The sequence below is a fragment of the Nicotiana sylvestris genome, chromosome 6 (genome assembly GCF_000393655.2).
Source record: "Nicotiana sylvestris chromosome 6, ASM39365v2, whole genome shotgun sequence".
In the NCBI taxonomy this organism is placed as follows: Eukaryota; Viridiplantae; Streptophyta; class Magnoliopsida; order Solanales; family Solanaceae; genus Nicotiana; species Nicotiana sylvestris.
In genome coordinates, this window is record NC_091062.1 from 136,121,063 (window position 1) to 136,137,734 (window position 16,672).

The 16,672-nt window shown below is 44.3% G+C and overlaps 1 protein-coding gene across 1 annotated transcript; it reads left to right on the forward strand.

The window, feature by feature from the left end:
* The first annotated feature begins 5,015 nt into the window (after window positions 1-5,015).
* Window positions 5,016-5,915, forward strand: LOC138871336 (uncharacterized). Its single transcript, XM_070149209.1, has 2 exons — window positions 5,016-5,633; window positions 5,847-5,915. Exons 1-2 carry the CDS (start codon window positions 5,016-5,018, stop codon window positions 5,913-5,915), a joined length of 687 nt encoding a protein of 228 aa, XP_070005310.1.
* Window positions 5,916-16,672: the final 10,757 nt, after the last annotated feature.

Consider the following 16,672-nt stretch of genomic DNA (forward strand, 5'->3'; position numbering starts at 1 on the left):
TAATCACACTGGGCACAGCTGGTGCCTGAGCTGGCCCCACTGGCTCAACTGTATCTAATACCAGCTCTTGATCTGGAGCGACTGGTAGGTCTTAAGGTGTTGCCCTATCTGTTGTACGAGCTGCACCTCTGCCCATACCGTGACCTCGGCCTCTTGCGGCCCTAACTGGTGGTACTGGTGGTTGTCCATCCTGCCTGGTAGCACGCGTCCTCACCATTTGTGAGAGAATAGAATACAGAAGTTTAGTTACTGGAATCAACAAACCTGCACGACAAGAATACAAGAATGCAAAATTTCCTAAGGGTTCGGCAGCCTCTCAAAGATAAGTACAGACGTCTCAGTACCGATACGCAAGACTCTACTAAACCTGCTCATGACTCGTGAGACCTATATAACCTAGGCTCTGATACCAACTTGTCACGATCCAAAACTAGTCAATCGTGATGGCGCCTAACATGGTACTAGGTAAGCCGATATTTACGAATTTACGCCAACACTTTTAACAGAAATGGATTTAAAATAGTTTAAATAGAAGAACTTCTCATAAACAGGATAGAAAATCCAAAACACAATGCAGAAACTCCCAACATCGGGGTGTCACTGAATACATGAGCATCTAAATATCATAAGTCTGGAAAATAATGTCTGACATAGTCCGAAACTAAATACAATAAACAAAAAGGATAGGGAAGGAGAAGCAAGGTCTGCGAAGCGCCGGGCAGCTACCTTGGAATCTCCCAGAAGATTAACTGTGAGATGCAATCAACACCCACCGTGTCTGAAAACGCCTGAATCTGCACACAAAGCGCAGGGTGTAGCGTGAGTACAACCAACCCAATAAGTAACAAGACTAAGTAAAGAACTGAAAGTAGTGACAAGCTTTGCAATTATAGTTGAATATCAGTAATTTCGACATAGGAAAGTAGGCATGCTTTCAAGTTCGGCAATTTTAGGTCAAATCAGTTACCTCATGTCAAGTTCAAGTAAAACAAAATAATATATCTTTTAGAAACTTCAAGGCACTAATATATGGCAGCTAAGTGCATCAATAAGGAAATCAAAAGCATCCTCTCAGAGCGACAGTCACTCAGTCTCTCTCAATAGCTCAGCACTCGTCACTCGGCACTCATACTCAGTAGGTACCCGCGCTCACTAGGGGTGTGTACAAACTCCGGAGGGGCTCCTTAAGCCTAATCGCTATAATCCGCACATACAACTCATATGCTGTGATAAGTAGGATTTTAACATGTTTTATACCCATACTTGCCTGCGCTTTGAGTGTAAATTGCTACAAAATAGTCCCAAAAAGCTTACAGATTGCGCTTGATTGCATGTTTGAGCTATAAAGTGACAAATCGTCAAAGATCAACTCAAATTGGAGTGAAACCTGCTCAAGTGCCAAAGATCAGTAGAGTGAAGACATTTAGAACTTGGTGCGGACCGCACCATCATATCATGCGGCCGCACCATAGAAGTTCAGAGACTGTGAACTTACAAGCCATGCCCCATGCGGCCGCGTCCCAATTCATGCGGCCCGCGTCTCACTCATGCGGGCGCACAATTTTGCTATGCGGTCGCGTCCAATAAGTTCAGAGAGTATTATATTCCAAAAGCAAACCACGCGGTCGCGTCCAACTTCATGCGGCCCGCGCTCCCTCCCATGCGGCTGCACTCTATGGTCACGCGGCCTGCATCAGCGAAGTTCAGAGAAGCTGCAAAACCTTTCATGCGGCCGCACAACAACTTTGTGCGGTCCGCGCCAGTTTTCATGCGGCCGCACCCCAACTTTGTGCGGTCCGCATCTCCATTTTAAGAGAGCAAGATTCAGAGGTCAAACAACCCAGTGCGGCCGCGTGCCATCTTTGTGCGGTCCGCATTAACCCCGCAGGGGCATCTTTGTCCAGTTTTTCCAGCCCACTATAAATAGAACATTTTACCATTTTTAGGTCAAGTTTTGTATAATTGACAGCTGCTGCACTTGTGAGACTTATGTTTTGGCTTATCTTGGGCCTTTTTAGCTTAGTTTCATCATAGATTATTGTAGTTTGGCATTAGCAATTAATTAATATGGTTGTTTCATCTTCTATTTCTTCATTTTCTACTTTAATTATGTCTAGCTAAACCCATTAGCTAGGGTTGTGGCTCAACTCTAGTGTGGGTAATTAATGGGTGTTGCTTCTTACTGATAGATTGATATTGGGTGTTTGTTATTTGGGTTAATCTTATGGTTTAATTAAGGATTGATGGTTACAAACATTGATTCTAGCTTAGTGGGTCTTGACCTTTCTTGAGAAAGAGAGTCTATGACCCCAGAATTGACCCAACAAGGAATTGGGGTGGTTCCATGAGAAATGGTAGTCCCAATTAACGGGTTAAACCTCGAGAGAGTAATCACCCTACTTGAACCCTAGTTGTTTGGTCTAGTTGGCCTACCCAATTGATCTCGAGAGAGTCAATTGGGCAAAATCGCTCTCTCTACTGAGAGGTGTGAGAGTGAGTACAAATGTGCACGGTTATAATATTGATCCCAAATATGTCAATCTATTATTAGTAACCTCTACCCGTTAGTTAACCACCTAGGTGATGCCACGACCCTAGTGCCTTTCTCTATATTAATCACAACTTAGAACATACCTTTTTAGCATAAATTAGCTTAAACTTGTAGTTGATAATAGTAGTGATTAAACAAAAACCAAAAAATGGTAGAAGTACAATTAGGAGCAAACACGCATTCCTAGTCTAAACAAATACGCAACTCCATTCCAAACTCCTTGTGGAAATTGACCCCGATACCACTATTCGGGTAAAAGTATTAGCGCCCGCTCCTCCTACCGTTGTGTAAGGTTGAGTTCGCCGCGATCAACTTTTTGGCGCCGTTGCCGGGGGACCTTACGGTGTTGACTATTTATGTAGCTAGAATTGTGTTTTGCTTCTCTTTCCTTCTTGTTTACTAATTTTGTTTGTGTCGATCAATCAGGTACAATGGCTCTTAATGCAAATGACCCTCTCGGTAATGTGATAGCGGGGGAGGAGGTAGAGGATCTAGAACAAGATGAGGTCTTACCTCAACTTCCACGGAGAGGCCGATATGTCAATATAAATGCAAATGAGAACAACAACATTCCAGACCCTCCTCCGGCACTGCCGAGAGTGGCTCCCAGAGTTTTACCAAATCAAGGATACGCCAGTGCTATTGTTCCTCCCCGAATCCGGGCGGGGAACTTTCAAATCACAAATGTTATGCTGACCTTGCTCGAGCAAAGAGGTTATTTCATGGGTGCCTCCAATCAAAATGCCTACAAGCACTTGAAGGGGTTCGTGGATACATGTTGGGGTAGCAAGCAGACAAACGTGTCCGAGAATGCATTGAGATTGAGGCTTTTCCCATTTTCTCTTCGGGGTAAAGCATTGGATTGGTTAGAAAGGCTCCCCAATCATTCTATTACAACATGGGATGAATTGGCGAACAAATTTATTGCCAAGTTCTTCTCTCCAAGTCATATGGCAGCTCTTCGGGATGAAATTCTAGTTTTCAAGCAAGATCCAACGGAACCTTTGCATGAGATATGGGAAAGATATAGAACAATGGTGAAAGAGTGCCCTAATAACGATATAACTGAGGTTATGATTCAACAAACCTTTTATCGGGGCATCAACACCACAAATCAATGCATCGTGAACCAATTGGCCGGGGGGAACTTTATGAAACTTTCTTACCAAGAGGCATGTGATGTACTTGATGAAATGGACGACACCTCTTCGGCATGGCAAAGCCGAGAAAACGTGCCCCAAGGTGACCCCACGGTCATCCATTTGCAAAGGAATTGCATGGTCATGGCCAAGCTATCGCCGAGCTTACAACAACTATGAATCAATTGGCAAAGGCGCAATTGCAACAAGTCCAAAACCCGCGCCAAGTCAACGCAATGGAAGGTGTTTCTATGTTGAAAATGAGGCAAAGAGGACAACAACCTCAAGCTAATTGTGAACAATATGACAACAACAATGATGGTGGTGGTTATCCAAATGAGTGCTATGATGATCAAAGCGAAGAGGTCCAATATGTCAACAACTATCAAGGGAATAGAGGTAAATCTTCAAACCAACAATGGCATCCTCAAGGTAATTGGGGCAATCAACAACAAGGCGGAGGTAATTGGAATAACAACAACCAAAACAACAATTGGGATAATCAAGGCAACCAAGGAAATTAGCATGGTAATAACAATAATTGGGGCAACAACAACAATCAAGGAGGGTGGAACAATGGCGGTAACCAAGGCAACCGGGGACAAGGCTTTCAAAGGCCCCCCATGTACCAACAACCGAACAATCCACCCCCCTTTCCTTCTTAAGGTCCGAGTTCGTCTGGAAGCGAGATGGGGAGAATTGAAAGCATGTTCGAGCAAATGATGAAAAATAACCAAGATTCCGAGGCCCAATTAGTTTCGCATAACACATCTATTTGGAACTTGGAAGTGCAATTAGGCCAAATCTCTCAGTCTTTAAATACTCGCCCAAAGGGTGCTCTACCAAGTGATACGGTAGTAAACCCCAAGTGCGGGCACAATAATCATGTGATGGTAGTGGCAACGCGAAGTGGAAGAGGCGGTAATGTGCATGCCTCAAGAGGAAACCAAGTTACGGTGGATGAAGATGAGTTACGAGATAACAAAATACATTTGGTGGTTGAAGATGTAGTTGAACCAAGTGTGAGAGATGATGTGCGGATTGATGTTCATGAGGTTGAGGAAGAAACACAAGAGGCCGTGAACCCATCTAGGGAACACGTGATTGATATGCCCAAGCCGGTGGTGACCAAAGCTCGAGCACCCTTACCTCGACCTCCTCCGCCCTATCCTCAACGGTTGGCCAAGCAAAAGGGTGATAACCAATTTAAGAAATTCATTGAGATGATGAAGAGTTTGACTATCAACGTACCTTTGGTGGAGGCACTCGAGCAAATGCCAGGATACGCAAAGTTCATGAAAGATTTGGTTACAAAAAAGAGATCAATGGAGTGTGAGACAATCAAGATGACCCATCAAGTGAGCGCAATTGTACATTCTATGGCTCCGAAACTCGAGGACTCCGGTGCATTCACTATCCCATGTACCATTGGAAGTGCCGACTTTGCAAAAGCCCTTTGTGACTTGGGGGCAAGTATCAATTTAATGCCATATTCCGTCTTCAAAACCTTGGGAATCGGACAACCTCGTCCAACTTCTATGCGGCTTCAAATGGCGGACCGGTCAATGAAACAACCTTTGGGGATTATTGATGACGTCCTTGTTCGTGTTGATAAGTTCATATTGCCGACCGATTTCGTTATCTTGGATTGTGAGGTGGATTTTGAGGTTCCAATTATCCTTAGAAGACCTTTCCTAGCTACTGGGAAGGCTTTGGTAGATGTCAAGGTGGGAGAGTTGACCTTCCGTGTTGGTGATGAAAAGGTGGTGTTCCATGTATGCAAATCTATGAGGCAACCGAATAGAACCGAGGTTTGCTCGTTTGTTGACATTGTCACGGCGGTGATAGTGGATGACACAAGTGCAATGGTGAATGTTGAAGACCCACTTGAAGCCGTTCTCTTGAACATGGATGTTGATGATGATGCTGGGAGAGTTGAATGTGTAAACATTTTGCATGGTATGGGCTCGTATTCTTATGAGCCTAGGAAGTTATCTTTGGATCTTGAGAATCGCAAAACTCCCCCAACCAAGCCATCTATTGAGGAGCCGTCGGTGTTGGAGTTGAAACCACTTCCTCCTTACCTCAGGTATGAATACTTGGGCCCTAATTTCACTTTGCCTATTATTCTTTCGTCTTGTTTGACTAACGTGCAGGTTGACGCCACTTTGGCGGTTCTACAAAAGCACAAGAGGGCAATTGGATGGACATTGGCGGATATATGAGGCATAAACCCCGCCTTTTGCATGCATAAGATCATATTGGAGGAGGATGTGAGGCCCTCACTTGAACACCAAAAGAGACTCAACGAAGCTATACAAGAAGTGGTCAAAAAGGAAGTTATCAAGTGGCTTGACGCCGGTGTGGTGTATCCTATTTCTGACAGCTCATGGACTTCTCCGGTGCAATGCGTACCGAAGAAGGGCGGGATGACTGTGGTAACTAATGCCAACAATGAGTTGATTCCTACTCGGACGGTGACAGGATGGAGAGTTTGTATGGACTATAGAAAGCTTAACAAGGTGACTCGAAAGGATCATTTCCCGTTGCCGTTCCTCAACCAAATGCTTGATCGTCTTGCGGGTCGGTCGTTCTATTGCTTTTTAGATGGGTACTCGGGGTACAATCAAATTCTCATTGCCCCAAAAGATCAAGAAAAGATGACCTTTACATGTCCCTACAGCATATTTGCATTTTCGAGGATGCCGTTTGGATTGTGTAATGCCCCAGCGACCTTTTAACGATGTATGATGGCAATTTTCACCGACATGGTGGAAGATATATTGGAGGTCTTTATGGATGATTTTAGCATGGTGGGAAACTCCTTTGAGGAATGTTTGACAAATTTGGACCGAGTGTTGGCCCGATGTGAAGATACAAACCTAGTCCTCAATTGGGAAAAATGCAATTTTATGGTAGAAGAAGGTATTGTATTGGGTCATAAGATTTTGAAGAAAGGTATTGAAGTTGACAAAGCCAAGATTGAAGTCATTTCAAGGTTACCTCCCCCTACTTCTGTCAAAGGGGTGAGGAGCTTTTTGGGGCACGCGGGTTTCTACCGAAGGTTCATCAAAGATTTCTCTAAGGTAGTTAATCCGTTGTGCAAGTTGTTAGAGAAGGAGGCCAAATTTGTTTTTGATGAGAAGTGCATGGAGGCTTTCGAGCTGCTAAAACACAAGTTGACAACAAACCCTATCATTACCGCACCCAATTGGACCTTGCCATTTGAGCTCATGTATGACGCTAGTGATGTTGCGGTAGGGGCGGTCTTGGGCCAAAGAATCAACAAGATGTTCCATCCGGTGTACTACTCAAGCAAGACGATGAATAAAGCTCAAAGAAACTATACAGTCACCGAGAAGGAATTGCTAGCTATTGTGTTTGCCATGGAAAAGTTTCGACCATACCTTATGGGGGCCAAAGTAATTATCCATACCGATCATGCTACCCTTAGGTATTTGATGACCAAGAAAGATTCAAAAGCAAGGTTGATGAGATGGGTGCTTCTTCTTCAAGAGTTTGATCTCGAAATTGTGGATCGAAAAGAAAGTGAAAATCAAGTGGCGGACCACTTGTCCCGCTTGGAAGAAGAGGGAGGCCTTCTGACGGCCTTGAAATCAATGATGCGTTCCCGGATGAACAACTCCTTGCGGTATCTATGCATGATATACCGTGGTTTGCTGATGTAGCAAATTATCTTGTGACCGGTATAATCCCGTATGAGCTCTCTTCTAACCAAAGGAAGAAGCTCAAGCGGGATAGTTTGGATTATTATTGGGATGAGCCATATTTGTTCAAGATTTGCACCGATGGTGTGATTCGCCGGTGTGTCCAGAAGAAGAACAATTGAGTATTTTGGAGGCTTGTCATTCCTCTCCCTATGGTGGCCATCATGGCGGGGTGAGGACGGCTTCTAAGGTTCTTAGTTGCGGTTTCTATTGGCCCTCCTTATTTAAAGATGCCGGTGATTTTGTCAAGAGATGTGATGAATGCCAATGAACCGGTGAGATTTATAAAAAGGATGAGATGCCTCTCAACACAATTCTAGAGGTAGATATTTTTGATGTGTGGGGTATCGACTTTATGGGGCCGTTCGTGTGGGAACACCTATATCTTGGTAGCGGTTGATTATGTGTCGAAATGGGTCGAAGCCGTCGCTTTTCCCAACAACGAAGCTCGAAGTGTGGTGGCATTCTTGAAAAAGAGTATCTTTACAAGGTTTGGCACTCGACGTGCTATCATTAGTGATGGTGGCTCTCATTTTTGCAACCAGGCTTTTGATTCATTGCTTGCCAAGTATGGTGTAAATCACAAGGTGACCACTCCTTATCATCCTCAAGCGAGTGGCCAAGTTGAGGTTTCCAACCGAGAGATCAAGTATATACTGTCCAAAACTGTCAATGCCAATAGGACCGATTGGTCGAAGAAACTAGATGACACTCTTTAGGCCTATCGGATAGCTTACAAGACCCCGATTGGTATGTCTCCGTACCGGTTGGTGTTTGGGAAAGCTTGTCATCTTCCGGTGGAATTGGAGCATAAGGCTATGTGGGCTTTGAGAAAATTGAACTTAGAATGGGATGTCGTTGCGAATCTCCGGGTTGAGCAACTCAATGAGCTAGACGAGTTTAGATTTCATGCCTACTCCAGCTCGTCCTTGTACAAGTACAAGATAAAGTATCTTCACGATAAGTATGCCCGGGGGAAGGAATTCAAAGATGGTGACATGGTTCTTCTTTTCAACTCCTGGTTGAGGTTATTTCCGTGAAAGCTTAAGTCTAAGTGAAGTGGTCCATTTGAAGTTGTCGGTGTAACCCCATTTGGTGCTATTGATCTCAAAAACAAAAATGGTGAAGTTTTCCGGGTCAATGGGCATCGTGTCAAGCATTACTTGGGAAAGTTTGATGACAGTACCGTGGTGGCACTCATTCATTTGAAGTGACTTTGATGGTAACATGCGTCATGTCGCGACGTTAAATCAGGCGCTTCTTGGGAGGCAACCCATGTCTTTTTCTTTCTTTTTGATTTCTGTGGTAGATTAGGATTTTTGAGCTAATGGTTTGTGAGATGTTGCAGGAATTGTGATTGAACCAGTGCAAAAACAACTGTGTAAAACAACAGTCTCTGAACAGTGACCGACGCGGCCGCAATCCCACTTTGCGCGGTCCGCACCGGCCAAAGAAATTACTGCCAAGTCTCTGAACTGTGTTCACGCGGTCGCGTCGCACTTTGTGCAGCCCGCGTAGTACTCATGCGGCCGCATCCCATTTCATGCGGTCCGCGTGCTTTCGCTGCAGCTTCAGGTAAAAAGGTTAAATCCTAGTGTCGCCCGCGGTCGTGTTCACGCGGCCGCACTGGACGGTAAGTGATGCCCCCCCTTGTTTCCTATAAATAGACCATTAGGGTCTTCAGTAGAACTTTTCGCCAAAATTCACTCCTGAGCCCTAAAAGTTACTGTTCACATTTAGAGATCCTTCTTAGTGTTAATATCAACGGAATTTCTTCGCTTTCCTAGTAACATATCTCTCACATTACTTTTTACTTAGCATTAATTTAAACTTTATACATGTTCCCTTAGTCATAACTTCTTCAATTCTTTCTTTTTGATTTTTATTTTTTCATGATTAGAATAGTTCTATAGTGTTCTTGTTGCTCTTTTAAATCATGGGCATGTTATAAATGAGTAGGGACAAAGTAGGATGCTAAAACATGAAAAATTTGAGCCCAGTAATTAAAGCCCTAGTTGCCCCTGTATTTTCAGCTCAGCGCGGCCACGCACCCTGTTTGTGTGGTCCGCACCATACCCTACACGGCCGCATCAGTCTGTTATGCGGTCCGCGTAAACCTTGAGCCCAAAGGTTGATTCTTTCAGCGCGGCTGCATGCCGGGTTTGTGCGGTCCGTGCCATGCTCCATGCGGCCGCATGCCATGTTTGCGCAGTCCGCATGGGTGAGGTTCAGAGGGCACCACTTTTCAATATTATGGCCAATGCGGCCGCATGACCAGTTTGTGCGGACCGCGTTGGCTCCCATGCAGCCGCACACCCTGTTCATGCAGTCCGCATGATCCCTAATCAGAGAGGTGTTGAATTCCAAAGTTGGTCAGTGCGGTCCGCATGCCTAGTTTGTGCAGTCCGCACTGCTGTCAGCTATTCTCTATCTGTGTTTCTGTTAGAATTATTTGTGTGCAGAAAATGGTTAAACAATAAGGTCGTGGAACTAAACAACCCGGACGAGGAGGTGACCCCTCCCAGGGAGGTAAAGCTAAATTGAAGAAACTCACTCCCCAATCAAAGCTAAAAACAAGAAAACAGGTGGTGAGTGATGAAGAGCAGTCGGGGAGTGAGTACCTCCCCTCCCAGGATTTCTCAACGGGTTCGTGGAAAGCCCCCGTAGGCCCTGCTAAATCTCCAATTGTTATACAACCTGAGTCGTCTCAGGTCTCAGAAGCAGGCAGTACCAAATACTCCACCTGCCCCATAGCTTCAGGATCCGGGGAGAGTGCAGAAGACAAAAACAAGAATGATGAGGAGGTCCCGGACAGTGGGGTACCTAGAGTTGGGGGAATTGAAAGAAGTAGAAACCCAGCTATATGGCAGGACAGATTTGTCAGCGAGGTAGCCTTTCATAAATTTGGGAAGTGTGGCCAAATAAGAAGCTAATTCCAGAAAGAAGAATAGTCACCCGGGATTTGTTACCCTTCCTTCCCAGAGTCTATGATCAATTTCTTACTAGAGTGGGGTGGGATTTCTTTAAAGATGTGCCGATCGATGCAAATGAACATATGGTGAAGGAATTCTACTGCAATGTAGCCTACACCAAAGAAGGGTCAATTGCAACCAAAGTGCGAGATAAGACGATAGTGTTTTCGGCAGAGGCGTTGAACGAATATTTGGGTTTCAATGAGGAGGATGATGCTTTGTACAGAGAGAAATTAGCGTTGAAAGAGGAAGCTCGTCCTTGGGTGGCATAGTTCTTAGCTCAGCCGGGTACCATTCCGGAATGGATTCAGGTGGGGAAGAAATTACTGAGAAAGGACCTTAATTTTGAGGCGAGAGGATGGTTAACTTTTGTATGCAACAGGTTGGACCCTTCGTCCCATGACCAAACCATTCCAATCGCCCGAGCGGTTCTCATTGCGTCCATCATGGCAGGTTTCCCCATCAATGTGGGGAATGTTATGTACAGTGTGATCACATCCATTGGCATTGATACGGACAGAAACTACCTCTACCCGAACACCCTCACAATGTACTTTAAAGATGCAAAGGTAAAAAAATACCCCTTCGATGTTGAAGTCCGGCCGGTGTCCCCGTTCTCATGGTTTAATATTCAGGGGCCGGACAACCCGAAGGGGGATAAGAAGGGAAAAGCATCCACCTCTGCCCCGACTGGCCAGTCTGAGGAGCCAGTTGCGATAGAAGCCTCTGTTGAGCCACCCACTCCCGCTGCCACTACTGTTCCGGACATCCCATCCTCCTCTGCGGGTCCCAGTTCTTCAACTGGCCCAGTGGTTCCCACCTCCAGATCCAACCCCCTCACGGCCCAGCAATTAGCAAAGACATTGGCCAGTTTGAACAACTGGATGTCAGTCTCGACATCCAAGTTGTCCACTTTGGCTACCACAGTTGCGGCCCAGTCTGTTCCAGCCACAGTTGAGATTCCTCAGTCTATTGAGGAGACACTCCTAGCCAACCAGGAGAAGATTTTGGCTACTCAGGCTGCCTTGACAAAGGTAGTTGATGCACAGGGCAAAGCTCTAAAGGAGCTTGCCCGAGAACACAAAAAGATGAGAAAATCCCGGGCATCCAAGGATGAGGTGAAGGAGCTCCGAGATAGACTTGTTCTTTGATGAGTCAGCACCTCCACTATCAGTAGTTGTACCGGAGCCACAGCAGGAGGAGGAGCCTAGGCACCCAAGGAAGAAGAGGAAACTTCCTAGCACTGAGGGTGTTGTGATAGAGGTAGCACAGGTTCAGAAGGATACTTCCAGTGCTCCATCAGATGTTCAGCCGGTCCATGACTCGGCCCCTGTCCCAGCAGCAGAGCAGCAGCATGCCGGAAACTAGTCTGAGGTTCCCGCCAGTACAGAGGACCAGGGGACCACTGATCAGCCCATGACAAAGGATCAGGCTTGAGGAGCCACTCTATATCCTTTCTCTGTTTATATGCTTATTTTGGTAGTTGGCATTGGGGACAATGCCAGCTTTTATTCGTGGGGGTGCGCCCTACTATTTTGTATTTTGATGGTTGATACATTTGGGATGACTGTACATATTTATTTGATTCTTAGCTTATGTTGCTAGTTGATAGTTGGCCTGTATATAACTTTTCATTCTAGTTACTTTTCTACTTTATGTACATATCCATTCCCCCCGTTGTATATTCTACTCCCCTATTGTACATATTCATTCGGGTTTTTTTATTTTCGTTAAAATTTTTCGTTTGTAGCTTCATAGTAAGCTCGTAGCCTTTTTGTTTTGTTTTGGCATTTGCAATAAGCCCTTGGTTTTCTTAATGTCACGGTTCTTTCCAAGGGTAGAGTGTTGTGCGAACCGGGTGGCTCTTCCCAATGATAGATGGCGTGACAACCTTCTTAAGGGTTTGAGTCCATTTTTGATTTTTCGTTTTTTATTTTATTTTCAAGTTTTGCAGTCAAGGATACCTCAAACAAAGCTTCACTTGGGCCTAACACATTTGCCTTTGATCCCATGGTCAAAGAAATAATGTTGTGCTTAGGATGGTGAAAGTCGTGGCCTTGAGACTCTTGTGTTGACCAAACAGTCATCATGTGGTCGTATTGAACCATTGTGCGCTTGAATCGTAACTAAGGTCGTTGTGGGCCTTCGACTCGACATCTTTAGCAATCCTTGAGTGTGTGTGGTGAGAATTCGATTTGCGAGTCCAGGTCCCGAGCCGATGGTCTAGAACTTTCCCCGAATATTTGTTGAGGCGAAATCTTAGGTGAAATTTGGCTTGAGAAGTGATTGTAGGCTCTCCTTGATCCAAAATGCTAAGATTGAAAAATTCCATGACCTACCAATGAAATGATCCCTAGTTAACCCTTTTTGAGCCTTGAACCTTCTTCTTTCAAGAACCGAAGCTACAAGCCCATACCCGTTCTTAACGATACCCTCTCGTGGCACCCAAATCTTCCCTTGAGTAGATGGCAAACGTCTAAGTTTGGGGGGGAGACAAGAAAGAAAACAATGTGGTAAAAAGGTACAAAAGCAAAAAGAAAAAGAAAATATAAGACAAAAAGAAAGACCCAATTGAATAAGGTCAAAAAGGGGGTTCAAAGAAAACAAAAGTGAAAAAGGGTGTGGAAAAAGTAAAAAAGGAGAAATGTGTTGAATTGCATGAAAAAAGGGTGACAATGTGTCTCTCTAACCCCTTGAAAAAGAAGTGAATACTCAAATGAGTCAAGAAAGTGTGCCGAAATGAATCAAAAGAAGTGCTTAAGGGAAGATTGAACCCACTTGAACAAAACTATGTCCTACCCTTACCCAAAAGTCTTCACAATGACTCCATAAAAGCCCTACATGATTTTGAGTTGAAGGGAACCTACATTAGTGTATACTTACATAAGGGGCAAGCATATGGTACTTAGAGACGGACTTGTGGCCTCTTCCTTGAGAGAGATGAGTGGAAATCTATCAACCTCGGTTTGTGTGATAATACTCAAAAAGGTGAGGTTCGCTTAGGGAGAGTTGAGGGTGTTTGAGTTTGGGTTCCACAATGGCCAAGGTAATTGAGAAAAGTTCTTTGATGAAATGTGTCAACTCTTGAAGCTCTTGTGTCACACTTGATCCACAAGCTTTCAAAGTCTAAATGTGTTAATGATGCATTCGCATTGAGGGCAATTGTTAGTCCCAATTGACGCTTATTGAGGTTACTTTAGGATAAGCTGAAATTGCTTGGATGTTGCCTTTGAGGGGTGGTTTTGTTTTGTTCGCTTGAGGACAAGCAAAGGTTTAAGTTTGGGGGAGTTGATAAGTAGGATTTTAACATGTTTTATACCCATACTTGCCTGCGCTTTGAGTGTAAATTGCTACAAAATAGTCCCAAAAAGCTTACAGATTGCGCTTGATTGCAGGTTTGAGCTATAAAGTGATAAATCGTCAAAGATCAGCTCAAATTGGAGTGAAACTTGCTCAAGTGCCAAATATCAGTAGAGTGAAGACATTCAGAACTTGGTGCGGACCGCACCATCATGTCATGCGGCCGCACCATAGAAGTTCAGAGACTGTGAACTTACAAGCCATGCCCCATGCGGCCGCGTCTCACTCATGCGGCCACACAATTTTGCTATGCGGTCGCGTCCAATAAGTTCAGAGAGTATTATATTCCAAAAGCAAACCATGCGGTCGCGTCCAACTTCATGCGGCCCGCGCTCCCTCCCATGCAGCCGCACTCTATGGTCACGCGGCCCGCATCAACGAAGTTCAGAGAAGCGGTAAAACCTTTCATGCGGCCGCACAACAACTTTGTGCGGTCCGCGCCAGTTTTCATGCGACCGCACCCCAACTTTGTGCGGTCCGCGCCAATTTTCATGCGGTCGCACCCCAGCTTTGTGCGGTCCGCATCACCATTTTCAGAGAGCAAGATTCAGAGGTCAAACAACCCAGTGCGGCCGCGTGCCATCTTTGTGCGGTCCGCATTAACCCCGCAGAGGCATTTTTGTCTAGTTTTTCCAGCCCACTATAAATAGAACATTTTACCATTTTTAGGTCAAGTTTTGTATAACTGACAGCTGCTGTACTCGTGAGACTTATGTTTTGGCCTATCTTGGGCATTTTTAGCTTAGTTTCATCATAGATTATTGTAGTTTAGCATTAGCAATTAATTAATATGGTTGTTTCATCTTCTATTTCTTCATTTTCTGCTTTAATTATGTCTAGCTAAACCCATTAGCTAGGGTTGTGGCTCAACCCTAGTGTGGGTAATTAATGGGTGTTGCTTCTTACTGATAGATTGATATTGGGTGTTTGTTATTTGGGTTAATCTTATGGTTTAATTAAGGATTGATGGTTGCAAACATTGATTCTAGCTTAGTGGGTCTTGACCTTTCTTGAGAAAGAGAGTCTATGACCCCAGAATTGACCCAACAAGGAATTGGGGTGGATCCATGAGAAATAGTAGTCCCAATTAATGGGTTAAACCTCGAGAGAGTAATCACCCTACTTGAACCCTAGTTGCTTGGTCTAATTGGCCTACCCAATTGATCTCGAGAGAGTCAATTGGGCAAAATCGCTCTCTCTACCGAGAGGTGTGAGAGTGAGTACAAATGTGCACGGTTATAACATTGATCCCAAATATGTCAATCTATTATTAGTAACCTCTACCCGTTAGTTAACCACCTAGGTGATGCCACGACCCTAGTGCCTTTCTCTATATTAATGACAACTTAGAACATACCTTTTTGGCATAAATTAGCTTAAACTTGTAGTTGATAATAGTAGTGATTAAACAAAAACCCAAAAAATGGTAGAAGTACAATTAGGAGCAAACACGCATTCCTAGTCTAAACAAATACGCAACTCCATTCCAAGCTCCCTGTGGAAATTGACCCCGATACCACTATTCGGGTAAAAGTATTAGCGCCCGCTCCTCCTACCGTTGTGTAAGGTTGAGTTCGCCGCGATCATGCTGCAAGGACAACTCACATGATATAGTATAAATATCAAGATCTGCACGGACAACTCACGTTCTACACGGACAACCTACGTGCTATAGTATCTATATCTCACAATCAGGCCCTCGGCCTCACTCAATCATCAATCTCTCCAATCTCTTGAGCTCTCAGAAATCATAAAAATCAGCCCAAACATAAACGATATAGTGTATAAACAAGGAACAATAGAGACTGAGATATAATATGCAAGTAAAACTAAGACTGAGTACAACACAACAATATTAGCAGATAGATTAACATGTACATGACCTCTAAGGGCCCCTTCAGTACCAACACATGGCCTAAGCATGATTTCTAACAGGGTTTGCAGCCCAATTACTATATCACAAGAAGAATTTACAGATCTCAACAGATTAATCATCTATACAATTCCATGGATGGACCAAGTCCCAATTCCCACTGTGCTCACACATCTGTCACCTCAAAACCAATCACATGACACATAGTTCGGGGTTTTATACCCTCAAAACCAAATTTAGAACTGTTACTTACCTTAATCCGAGCAAATCTCTACTCCGAAACACATTTGCCTCGCGAAACGGCCTCTGAATGCCACGAATCTAGTCATAAACAATGTGATACTATCAATATGGGATAAAGGAATCAATTCAACAAGGAAATACTAAGTTATAAATCAAAAGTCAAAAATCGGCCCAAAGGCGGTCCCCCAAGCCCATGTCTCGAAATCCGACAAAAGTCACAAAACCCGAAATCCCATTAAACCACCAGTCCAACCATACCAATTTTACCAAAATCTGACACCAAAATCTCTATCAAAACCTCAAAATCTAGCCTAAGAACTTTTCTTTATTTTCTCCAATTTTCCACGCTAAATCACAAATTTAATGATGGAATTAAAGGCAAAATCATGGAAATTAATCAAAATTAGGTAGGAATCACTTATCCCAAACACCCACGTAAAAATCTCTCCAAAAATCGCCTTCCACCGAGCTCCCAAATTAATTTTTGTGTTATATCTCAAACCCTCATTTTTGAAACTTATAATTCTGTCCAGGTACGCCTTCTTTGCTAACATGGAAAGAGACTCGTGTTTTCGAAGCACAAACTTGACTGCCCGAAAAAACTCTCTTTTGTGAACGCGAACTCTACTTCGCGAACACGATGCCTTGCCTAGCTTGGCCTACGCGAACGCGTCTACCTGGCTGCGAACGCGATGCCTTAGGGAATGGTGCCCAAGCCTGCTTTACCCTTCTACGTGAACGTGAGCTCCCTCTCGCGATCGCGATGTACATCAACCCCAAACCTTCGCTAACGCGGCTCCCTCTTC

Excerpts from the sequence above, each read along its gene's own strand:
- LOC138871336 (XM_070149209.1), top strand. The coding sequence starts at position 5,016 with ATGGAGTGTGAGACAATCAAGATGACCCATCAAGTGAGCGCAATTGTA. Across the intron at positions 5,634-5,846 it reads ATGCTGGGAGAGTTGAATGT|GTTGACGCCACTTTGGCGGT; the intron begins GTAAACATTTTG and ends ACTAACGTGCAG.